The following is a 13,067-nucleotide window of genomic DNA, read 5'->3' as shown; positions in this document are numbered from 1 at the left end:
TAGAACTAAGACCTGTTTACCTTTGAAGGTTAACTCCAATTGACCTAAGATATAAATTGGTAGCAAAATCCCCCAAGTTTATTCCCACACTTTGGGCCACCTGTACTATTTACCCAGACTCCCTGTATAGACAGTAGCAAGAAATGATTGTCAGAGAGCAATGCAAGTTGCAGGAGAGCTGGGTCATCTTCACAAGGGGCAGAGACCAGTCTCAGTAAGGCAGCACATGCCACTTTGATAATTGCCTTGCTGAGATGGCCCCTCAGTGGCTTTAAGTGGGGTCAAAGGGTGCACATAGGTGTGACCTCAGGTCATATGCTAAGACAAGTGGCATAAGGCATGACACAATTACTGCAGCTGCACAGAACCATGAATCTGCCCCAATTTTCTACCTGCTAAACTAGCTGGAGCTGCAAGTTTCTAGATGATCGTGGCCATGTGCTTCACTATTTGTGATTAGCCAATCACACCAAGTCACCTGTGTAAGACGCTAAGATGCTGTAGTTATGGAAATAGCACAAAAATCTTTCTTGACTAGGGTTTCCTCAGATTACAAAGGTCTTTAAAGAGCATGTTAGATATGACAAGAGCATAAGCAGAGAACAGTATGAAGAGAAAGGGATGGCTCAAAGGGGACATTGGTAAGTGCTTGCCCCTTTGTGATTTCTGTCGTCTTAGAGCTTCCTGCTACTAACTACCGTTGTCTTCTTAAACACAACTCTTTCGAATGCCAGCTGTTTCTGTTTGCTCTTCTATGTCTGTAGAAGATGGAGGAAAGTGAGCTTGCTGGGGACAACATGCTGCCTACACATTCTCTTCAGGGAACGACGGAGGATCAGGAACTGTTAGGTTGAAAATACCTACAGCAATTCTTTTCAGAGCTGCTCCTCCCTACATGGTAATCATTCAAATGTAGCTCTTTTCTCTGTCTTCCAAGCTGGCTCCCTGTAAATGACTTTACTTCGTTAGTAAATCATGCTATAATATCCTACTGCCCAATCCTCATTAATCTTACACATTGCACTAGTACAGCAGAGAGTGAGTAAGCTGTTGTTGAGATAACTGGCTTCCATTAGCAACCATGTGATTGGCAGGACGATAAAGTCTTTTCCCTTGCAGGTCAGCTGCTTTTTAAGAAGAGGGCAATCCTGCTGATCCATCTTTTAGCTACAGTCTCTCACTGAGTCCCAAATCTCCTGCGTTTTAGCTTTGATACGGTTCAAGCTTTCCCCCTTGTATCAGCCCCTACCTGTCATCAGCTCCTCTGTACCAAACAGCCAATATCAGGAGTTTGACCTCAGGGCACAGTCCGGGTGGGCAGGTAAAACCTGACCACTGGACCTACTTCCTTATCTTTCATATCCTGCAATTCATGAAGAAGTATCAAATTCAAACTAAAAAACAGAAGCATGACCTTTTATAAGAACTTTCTGAAAAAGGCTCTGTTGCCTTTCTAAGTATTCTTGAAAAGAACTGTCATCCACCCTATTAAGACAGAAATGGATCACAAATAAGGAGAAGAGGGAAAGCACTGAAAATCCTTACTAAAGGGTAAAAGTTTTTGATGTGTGCCTGCAATACCTTTTGGTGATGCACACAAAAATACTGTAAAAATCAAACCAAATATATTAGAACTGTTCTACATCTGCAAGCTCCAGCTGAAACACAATAGAGAGTTGCCCAAACTTTTCCTGTTTGTAAAGTATTTTGCATCAATTAAAATCACGACATACAGAGCATCCTCTCTGAAGTGCTTGAGAGAATTCTAAACACAAGTTGCTAACATAAACTAAGAGCTATCATAAACAACATAATATCTATTTAAGTGACATACTCCCCAGTTAGTGCCTAAAACATACAAAAATATTTATTTCCTGTAGAAAGTATGTACACACCCTGCCCTCTTGCACAGCTGGAAATCATGTTTTCCCTTGAAACAAGCGAAGGCTCTGCAAGGATTTATACCACTTAGGTGGATGACAGAAATGGTGCCAAAATCTCAACATCCTTTCCCTTCAGCTGAAATGATCTAAGTACAAATTGGAAGATGTTTGGTCTTTTTCAACACTGACAATAAAAAGAGAGTAAAAAGACATCCAAAAGAGGAAAGCTGCTAGTCAAGGCAAGACTTGTGGTATGAACAAGTCTTGTAGCCACAATCCTGTATCCTTCTCAGGTAGTACACACTTATCCCACTGTAGATATTGTTCATTGTTATATTACTGTGAGAACGTAACAGAGAACACTTCCTTTTAACTTTTCCATATAAAAAGACAGTTTAATGAAGTCCTTTCTAACTATCAGGAGAAATCTGAATACTTTAGTATCAGGAATTTTCCCTTCTGAAATGCCCTTTAATAATCTTGCTGTGAAAAACCTACTAAACGAGTAAAGGCAAAAGTATTCTTATAATACAGATAATTTGGTATGGAATTATTTCTACCTAATTTTCTAATGATTTTGACAGGCTCATAATGGTGCTGAAAAATATTACCAACATCTGCAGAAGGCTAAACATCCTCTGTGTGCAGTTAATGATTCATTTTACTATTTAAATGATACTTATACTTACAATTTTGTGAAATAATAAAGCTTTTGTAAAAGGATCCAAGCATCAAAAATTATTTGTTATGGGTGGTCATAGTGTCCGAATTTACAAAAATTTTAGTAGATTTTAGTCTGGAAAAACCGTCCTTTCGGCAAGATCTGTGGACAAGTGCTCCCAATACTACGGCATTTAAAATTAAATTAAATTAAATTTTATGTTTTATAAAGATCATCCAGTTGGAATAAAGCTGCTTTCCAACAGTTAAAAAGAATTCTATGTAACAAATGCAGGAATAGAAATGTTAAATAATGCCTGCTTCTGCTATCCAGGGAGTAGTTTTGCAGACAAGAGCAAATGCTCAGAATGGAATCAGACCAGCACACAACAGGATAACACATACACTCTTGCAAAAAGGTGTCACACGATCTTCACAAAATTGTCAGGACCAAAATTCAATCTAATATTCCTATAATAGTACTACCAGTAGCACAGTGCCCCCTAACCACACACTGGAGAAACAGTTTTATGCTAAATTACAGGGAATAGTGCCACTAATAACACTTCAAATAACTGCTTTTCACAACTAATTACATGGGAATGCAAAAACATGAAAGGTTCTTGAATTTAATAACTTCAGCATTGGTCAGGAGGGGAAATTAGTAGGATAAAAAACACCAACTAGTGTCTTACTTGTCTGAGGTCGATGAAAGCTAACTGCAGGGTGTCTCCCTGGAATCCTGGCACAGGCTCAGAACTAGCAAACACTGCAAAAAAAAGGTTAAAATATTACGGATGTAGATTTTTTTTTTAACCTAACAGAAAAATCAAGCTCTATGCACTATAAATGCTAGGTAGCATAGTTTCGTGGAAATAGTTTAAACTAATAACTCACAGTGATTAAAATCAAAGCAACCAAAAAACAACCTTTTGATAGTTTTTCCAATAATCCTAGAGAATAATATTTTTAGGAGTATTATTAGAAATTTTACACAAAATTCTAACCCAGTAGGAATGCTACAACCACAGAAACCAACATATTTTTTGGCCTGAGGTGCATGATTACTGAAGAATTTCAAAATAATACCAATTCCATGGCTGTCAATGTATTTTCAAATATCTGCCTTTGTTACAGCATCCATCCTATAAAAATTCCACCTCCAGCCAAACAGCATTAAAGGACAAACGCTAAGGTGAAAGTTACTTTCATGTGTAGACAACAAGTAGAAAGCCCTACATGCCATGGTCAGAGCAGCGCTGAAATGCCTGCTCACACCTTTCAGCCTGCATATCAGTAATGAACTTCTGCTCATTTTGAGCCCAAAATTGGCTGTCAAAATTGGCAGGCAAAAATATATTCATAATACAAAAAATGCCAACACGGTAATGAAAGAAAGCTATTTATTTAAATCAGGAAACTGTCAATTGTTGTCAAACTAAAAAATAAATACAATTTTTGTTGTTATTATCCCAGTCACAAGTTAATAACAAAGACAAACACCCACTTCCTCACATCTGCATTCAGGTTAGATATCTTATTTCAAAAAAAAATTAAGAGAGTTTTTCTTACTCCCTTCAGGTAGAGGTCTTAACAAAACAAAGTAGATACTACTGCAATAGTTTTAGAGAAGCATCATCTGAGGCAGCGAAAGGTAATATTTTTTTCCAAGTTTGAGAAACAGGTCATTCAATGGTAGAGGAAACAGAACATATGTATCTAATTTCCAGATCCAGTGCTAAACTCTACTGTTCTGAATACCAACATTTAGAAGTAATATGAAATCCTTAATATATTTTTTAAATGGCTAGTTAGAAAATTTGGATTATGGGGAGGTAAAATCCAGAAAACCATTGGTGTCTGAGCTAACACGACAGTAAAATAATGACCGCAAACATTTACTTCTGAATGTATGGTTTCAACTTAAAGCAGACTAAGGAATTCAGACTGATTATTCTGCAAGTCTGAAAATGACTGTATGGAATACAATCTTAAATAAAGACTCTTACTTAAATGGTACAAGAAACTACTGAGACCATCTCAGAATATTTAAGAGTAGCTTAGTAATAGATGGATATGATATTAACACAGCAGCTTTACCAGCAGAAGCAGAATTTATTACTTGTATTACACTAGTGCAAAAGTTTTTATGAGAGTCATGTAATAGGAGAATGAATTGAACTGCAATACAACTTTATTCTCTATCAACTAAAGAAATAAAAAATAGCAGTCAAATGCCTTAGGGAGACCATTGTAATGTCACAGACAAGTACTGGTAACTGGCAAATGCTCACTGACTACTCTATTCAAGCCTGAATTTTAAATTGTCTGGGCTTCCTACTTTATAACACCAACTTTCTAGAGGCCTTTTCAGGGAATTTTAATTGACCACAAACATGCCTTTTAAAAAAGAAAACGTAATCTTAAAAACAGTAGAAAAAACATACCTTACACTCAGTATTTAATAGGGAGAGTTTTCTAAAAATAAACTCTTTAAAAGCAGCAAAGAGAAAGCAGACTGTACAATCACCAACCTGCAGAATTACAGAGATGTCAAAGCCTAGGAACCCTAGGCACCCCTCTGAACAACCCAGGCTAAAGGCTCGTGTCTGCATGGCTGCCTTTGGCAGGTATTTCATGGCCACTAGGAACACCCTTTCTCAAGGACAGCGAAGCTGGGCTCTGTGCTCAGCCAAACACAGCGTTTAGAATGCAACACCACACTCTAGCAGGGAATCCTAAGCACAGCTCCACAGCAAACAGATGAGAAGAGACACATGAGTTGTGAGCTACGGCAGCACATTAGTAAGGAGGATAGGCATGATGCTCAGAAGGGTTCTTTTCTACATGCCTTAAACCAGAAGGGTAAAGTCCATCAGATCATCTGATCTGGCCCTATCTTTCTATTCATACACAGTACACTGAGACCAGCTCCTCTCAGCAGAATCTCAGCTCCTCCAGCCACTCCTCAGCTGCAGCTAGCACCGGGAGAAGGAAGATCAATGGCAAAAGAAGGGCTATATAACTGTAAAGTGACTATAACTCAGAACTGTGACCTTCAGAAAGTCTTTTCAGCTAGCTTTTGGCACTTTATACTTTGGGAGATATCTTCCTACAGCAGAATATTCTTACATGCCACAGGGCAAATATTTATGTCTTTTCTGTGCTCATCAGGCTAAAATAGTTTGGAATTTATCCTAATGCATTAAATAATGCAGAACAATTTAATCTCTCTACACAATACCTACTAGCATTAAAGGTATGGAATAAGAAGCACACAATGTACCAAACTTAATTGTTGTATAAGCTTTGTTCTCTTTAACTACAATTTTATATTATGAATGCTTTTACAACATTAGGGACACTCACTATAGCACAAGCATTTATTCACACATTTGGATCACTCTGACAGGTGACTACAATAGAATTTGTTTCATTATTATAATTTCATGAGTTCAAAGGGCAAAAAGATAATCTACTTATGGTAACAGTCAGACAGTTCCCCCTCCGCCCTCAATGGAGGGCTTTTAAGTTTTGCTAACAATTTTGCAAAGATAATTAAATATTTTCTACTGCACAGCATATTAGGAAGATATTATAAGAACAGGATTAACATTCTTAATGTCTTTGTCCTAAGGGCCCTTTTCCAGATAGTAATGAAACATTGTCATATATACATCTTTTAAAATATTCACCCCCTACAATCATTCTAGGCTTAAAGAGGATTTAGAGGGGTAGGGGGCTGGTTGGTTGTTTGGCTTAATGTGCATAAAAGCATTCTGGAATTTTATAATATAGGAGAATGGAATGCAAAGATCACCATTAAACTGTCACTTTTAGGGGCAAACAATGGGCTGTTTGGCAGTTTGAATCAGAAACTTAAATGTTTGGGAAAAGTAAGTTGAAAATATATATTACATGAATCTGGTATTCACAAGGTTTTTGTTAACATCTTCTCTTTCTCCACTTTGCTGATACTGTGCATATAAAACAAGAACCTTGGCACTATGTCTGTCCTCAATATATACAACCTCAACATAACTTCCTACAACAGGCAGTTTAGGAATATAAAGAAGGTAGCATTGAATGAAAAAATATGTAGTAATACAAAAACAGGCTGGGAGGTAACACAGAAATTATAATGGTGAATATAAATGTTGTAAAAAAAATTCAGTCCATTTTCTTTTGACTATTTTGCTTTGATCTTTTAATTATATTTTGTGTACAGGATACATGAGAATTAAATATGTATATATAAGTATTTGCTAAATGGCATTTCAGACATCTTTAACTGTAAAATGCACTGGATTTCTATGCAATTCTAGATTTAACAGATCTCTTAATTTAATTTTATCAAAATCCCATCTTTTAGACATCATCTGGTTGTGCCTCTCTGTTGGTCTAGGAATTCAGTACCTAATTCTTGACAAGCTGTTTTTCTACTCAGCGGAAAAAATTAAAAACCAGAGTCCAGAGTTTGAATCAAAAGCTAAATTAGGACAGTTTTACTCCAGTCTCACAGCACTGATTCACAGGCGGGACAGCAAAGCCACAGAAGTATTTTTAAAGGAAGAGCAGAGAATCAGGTGACTGTCTCGGCTGCCTCAGCCACTTTGCAGCCCTGTAGGATGCTCCAGCTGTTCAAACACGCCTGGAGGGAGCCTTGCTGAGGGAGCTGCCAGCTGGCCAGGCAGCAGCCCCCAGCGCCAGCAAGATCTCGCTGCTTCCTTTCCCTCCCGTGATGCCATATGTGAGCAGCAGATGAAGGATGGCCTCCAGTGAGTTAACCTGACTGCCCAGATGGGAGAGTAGGCAGGTAAAGCAGGGGCCTCCACAGAAGAATATAGTGCCTTTTCAAGGAAAACAGGATCTGGGTTCCTCAGCTTCTGGCATGCCCACCTGGAGATTACTTTTGTGTGTGCTCAGCAGAGAACACTTTGGTCAAGATGTCACTTGCTCTTGGATACTGCAGCTCTTCACACAGTGGGTGAAAGGAGGGACTGCCATGAAGCCACACATAGGGCTGATTAGGAAAATATAGAGCATCCTGCTTTGCACTAACTCTCCACTAACCCTTGCTCATTCACAGGAAAGACCCCAAACCTTTTCACCCTTTCACAGCTGGGTGAAAAAGGATGCCCACTCACCCATATTTTATTCTTCTAAACAATTCTGCCTCACAGTTCATCTATGTTAAAACACATAAATTTAAAAAATAACATTTAGCTCTCCCAACAATTACCATTTCTGACAAGTTCTAATTCCTTAATAAGATGCCAATGAAAGGTAAGTAGATCTGGACGGTCTCTCTGAAGAGCTCATTTTTTATGTCCACCTTTCTTGTAAAACGAGATACGGTAGTCCACACTTGAATTTAATCTTCAAGAAATAGCAAACACCTCCCCTTCTCAACGCATTTCCTTCCTTGGAGAACCAAAACAAGGTTGAAGAGTAGTCTCTTGCTTTTGTTGAAGCAAAAGACTACTGTTTGGATTTTTTTCAATGGGACCTAGTACATTCTACTTTCTGAACACTGCTGCAACAATCTAAATCATCCTAGTGGAAGATTACCACTGAGAAAGAATGGTGCAAAATACAGACGTAAAACACTGTTCTAGGTTATAAAATTTGCAGAGGAAGTAGAGAAATACTTTGATAAAAACAGGACAAACTAAAATCAAACTGAAAGCTTTTGGAATGTTTGCAAGGAAACAACTGGCTAGAAGAAGAGCAAGATGATGATGACAACTTTATTTTTTCCTTACAAATCATGAGATGAGACCACCTGATGCTATTATTATTGTTGAGCAGAACTATCAGATATTTCCAGATTGTCTTCTCTGCTTTTTGAAGTTAGCTACTATAGGTACTATACTGCATGAAAATTTAGTGCAGGGTAAGGAAAATCACAGTTGACCACCAGATCACTTCCTTCCCTTCCACCTTCCTTTCTTGGAAGCCCACTTATCACTCTACCTATCCTTTGCCACTAAGAAGAGCACTTACTGACTTTAACAGATTGCTGCTCATTAACAGATTGCTGGATTGTTGTTTGGACTGTTGATTGGTTTTTAACAGAAAAGAAAAATACTAATAAGTAATCACTTTTTTCTGGTTTTATTTAGATCTCTCCAGTTCATATCAGAAAGAATAAAATTACCATGTTACAAGATCAGAAAAAACATTCTAGAATATTGCCAAGAATTTTTAAAAGTTTACCTTCAGATATTAATAACTTTCTACATCTCATCTAAATTACTAGTTCAAAATTCATCTGAGTATACTCCATTGTAAGTAAAATGTCAAACCCATTAATACAATACAGTAGAAAACTTCCAACAGTTGTGAATTATTCGCACACACTAAGCACTAATTGAAATGTCACTGTCGTATCCATTAATCCCAAAGCATCAAAGAATAAAGCTGGGGGAGGGTGATGAGCAAGAACATAAATCACAGGCATCACACTGAGGCCTGGAATGTGCCTGTGATGGACCTTATGAATGAAACCACATCAGCAAAGCAGTCTGAGCAAAATCTTGTGTCACTCCTTTATTCCACAGACTGCAAATTGTCATTTGTTGCAACACGCTACTCTGACAAGCTTCCATAACTGTATTTAAAGTACTCAAAGGGTTTCTGTGCAAAACTGATTTTTTTTTTCTAACATGGTTTAAAAGCTTTGCACAAAGGAAGAAATAAAATTCATTCTATTAGCACTGGTACAGCCCAAGCTAGAAATTACACAGTGGTGGGTGGAAAGAATGCATTTTTCAGTTTTTAACCTATTAGCTTTCTGAAATTTCTTAGTGTGGCCCAAGTTTTGATATGTCCTGTCCACACCATCTGCTCAGAATAACGGCTACATTTATAAAAAAACCTGTCTTACAGCTATATTTTAATTTTAAAATAACAAAATGTTACCATTTTAGATCAAATAAAACTCTACTAAGATTTCTTCACTGATTGAAGTTTCTGCAGTGCATCAACCAAAGATGGTAGACAGAATGATAAAAGAAATTAGGATGGCACTAATCAGGGCATATATCAGCCTTTGCCTAAGAAGAAAAAGCTCTGAAAACAACCCAAGGACCAGATGACAGCCGGACACAACGGAGCTTCTCCCTCTTTGCTGTGAACATACTGTTCATACTGTGAAAGTCACCTGCAAGACATACATTTTATCCCCTCTACTGCTAGAAACCCCAGAGAGAAACAGGGCATTGGTTAATCTACAAAGAGTAGTGAAGTACTGTATTGCTCACAGCTGATATTTTAAATATTAGACTCAGAATAATACTGTAATGGACAAGCTTCCTTCACTGTTACACTATTTGTTCAGAAGGCAGATGACTGTTCAGTGGTTTCATCAATTCAGCTTGTTAGGATGATTATGATGCCACTATTACGAATACTGTAAAATTTCTGATTTTACAACTGTTATCTTTTTTACATCTAGCAAACTACACAAATGCACAAACACAATCCTACATACCTACCAGAAAAGAACACTATAAAATTTGCAACATCAAGCATACTAAAAGTAAGAAAAGTCAAACAGTGATCTGTTTGGTTAACTAGTACAATCACAGCATTTCAACATCACAATCACAAATATTCTATCAATTTGACCCTGATAGTCCTGTCAGATCACTCCATGCCCTGAAAGGCCCTAAGGCTGGACAGTGAGGGACTGTCAGCAAATGCCTGCTCTACCTATTACTGAGTTCAGACAAAATATAAGAAATAAGACAGGAGAAAGGAGGACAAGTAAATGGTTAAAATGTCAAAAATGCCCCTTAAGTCTGTCCCTGGACTCCCACAAAAACCTTCTGTGATGCTAAACATTGCTTGAAATCAAATTTTCAGTTTCCCATAGGTGGCCTCTAATGGAGTAGTCATCAACTTTTTTCATGTATCCAAAGTAAAAGCCTCAGGATATGACTTGCAGAACCACCCCATTTTTACAGCTGTCACCAAAATCACTGAGACCTACACTTCAAACACATAACAGGAAAGATATTTTGAAAAACAAAAAACAGAGCAGAAGAATCTGAAAATACACACTGAAAAAAGCCTCTAGTGAGCCTTTCCACTATAACTCAGTCATCAACTACAAAACCAGTCCTAACACCTATTCACGGGAGTAACTTCCTTCCCACAGATTAACAGCTCATCCTGAACCATGAGATCCATGCAAAACATGAGGTAATTAACCCTGCTTTCAGTGCTGGATTGAATCAGTTTATAAAATAATTCTGATGCCATATTTTAAACAGTGACAATAAAACAACATCTGATGTTTACTAAAGGAGTACTATTATTCTGAACAGTAAGGCAGTAGCAGTTCTAAGAGTGAGGAACATTTAAAAGTTGTACCATAGTAGATAGAACTCAAGAAGGAACATTAAAAATTTCCCAGGAATGTCAACATACTTACTCATAAATACTTATACAAGAAGATATACTACAATATTATTTTTTAATAAAATACAAAGTTTTAGCAGATTATGGAAAAGGATCACTATATATAGCTTACATTAAATAACTTTTATCAATGTTAAGACCAATATAGATAGGAATATATACTTACATTCACACTGTATCACATCTAAATTAAACTGCTGAATTGCTCCCATGCTTATTTGTTTTAATTCACTGTCCAGTAGCATCTGCATTAGGGACATTGAAAGATGCTGGCAGGCTGACATGCACGCTGTCTGGGCCACTTTTCCCTAGTAGAAAAAGCAACAAGTTTTAAGATAGAAACAAATGATAGGTCACTAAAGAACTGCTTGTATGATTTTTATTGCAATATACACCCTAAGTCTTAATGACACAAAACTTAGGAGAGAGTTCATACTTTCTGTAATTTCTTCGACTTATTAGCTTTGTTTCTATTAGACTAAACAGAGAACTAGATTAAATACATGTTAAAGCAATTATTGATGTTTCTTCCAGATATCCAACAGTCTTCACGAATACAAGGACATTTCCAAAACAATGACAATTAAAGTTGCTGGAGCATACAGACAGCTTTGTGGGTTTATTTAAGTATTTTTAACACAAACAAAATGAAGGCAAGAATGTAATGAAAATTAACATGCTGCATGTTTTTAACAATAGTAAATTAAAAAAACCCCAACTTTATATAAATCAAAATGATTGCTACTGGTTAGGGCATCTCTCATAACAGCTTGCGCTAATTATTGCTAGTTTAATTGCTCAGATTCCATCTCAAAACTTGTTGGAAAACTATTTAAAATACTCATGCTTATCAATAATCTTTTTAGGTCCTTAATAAATCAGTGCTGTCAGTGATCAACTACTTACAGAATGAAATGTAGCCCTCTGCTGTACAAAAAAGAAATAATTTCCCAATCACAGTCTAACTAGCAATATTGCTCTTTATCATCTACATGTAATTGCGATGATTGTTCCAACATGAGATCAAAAACCAAAACACAAAGTCAGATGTGAACCTAAATAAATTATTTAAAATTAAGTACATAAAACCTGAAATATAACAAAATTCTACCTTAAAGTTAAGAAAACCACTTGAGACCAGATACCAAATCAGATGGCACCACTCTATTCACAGCGCTGCCATCTTTTAAAACAGAGGGATCCTGGGTGTCAAATGCAACTACATGAATCTCTGTAATTTAATGTACTGAAACCACTCTTTTTCAACTAAAGTATATGTTACAATGACATTGAAACAAAGGCAACAATATGTTTACACAAAATAAACCGTAATAACATAACAGAGCTACTGGAGCACACACCACTATTGTTTTACTTCTATCCATCAGTACAGTGATGTCACCTGTTCCTCTAAAGTAATGGTTCCCCAGCTGTTTTCTGCAAAGTCAGGTTGATCAATTCACTGTTGATTCCCAGAAACACATGTAAGTAATGAACAATTATAACAGACAGCAGTTCACTGTCCCAGTATGTTTGGAAAGTTCTGTTCCAGCATCTGAAGAGCCAGATCTTGTCCTTAATAAGTCAACTTGCTAACATGATAGAATTTTCATGTACAGAAAATTTTCATAACAGAAAGCAAATTTGGCCCCAAATATTTTGTGCTTTAAAAATCCTGTAATTCGTGAAAAGGTTATTAAAATGTAGAGAATACAATGGAGAGCCTTCAACTCTCCCCACGTTCACACTGAAACATTAAATGGCTCTTGCTAATTCTTTTTTAGCATTAGGACACCTTGAACTGTTAGGAGCTTTTTATCTAAAATGACATGTCAGTTTCTTAATTGAAAATCTCAGAAAAGCAAATAACATTTTTGAGCAAAATAGATGAACTGACAACAAAGAATGTAAGAAACAATGCAAGAACAGCATGCTTAGAAGTCTCCCAAACCCAACAGCAATTATGCCGGGAGACATGCAGCTCTATTCCCCAAGCAGAACAATATCAATATGAATAGGGGAAAGAAGAAGAAAAAAAGAATAGGCAGAAAAGGAAGGGAAAAGGGAGGTGAGAAGGGGACTCAATGGACCACAGTT

General features: G+C 36.9%; 1 protein-coding gene across 9 annotated transcripts in view; it reads right to left on the bottom strand.

Moving 5' to 3' along the window:
* Positions 1-13,067, bottom strand: part of EXOC6 (exocyst complex component 6) — an 88,427-nt gene that overhangs the window by 21,256 nt on the left and 54,104 nt on the right. For 8 of the 9 annotated variants that reach the window (XM_085065200.1, XM_085065201.1, XM_085065202.1 and 5 more), the window contains 2 exons: positions 11,137-11,278; positions 3,239-3,312 (listed from right to left, as the gene is read on the bottom strand). In XM_085065200.1, coding sequence (XP_084921326.1) covers positions 3,239-3,312; positions 11,137-11,278 — 216 coding nt within the window. Of the gene's footprint in view, positions 1-3,238; positions 3,313-11,136; positions 11,279-13,067 lie in introns of those variants that run through there. The other variant, XM_085065207.1, reaches the window with a different exon arrangement.

This window comes from Lichenostomus cassidix, chromosome 6 (assembly GCF_008360975.1).
Source record: "Lichenostomus cassidix isolate B80296 chromosome 6, HeHo_3.0, whole genome shotgun sequence".
In the NCBI taxonomy this organism is placed as follows: domain Eukaryota; kingdom Metazoa; phylum Chordata; class Aves; order Passeriformes; family Meliphagidae; genus Lichenostomus; species Lichenostomus cassidix.
This window is presented reverse-complemented; position numbering and strand designations above follow the sequence as displayed.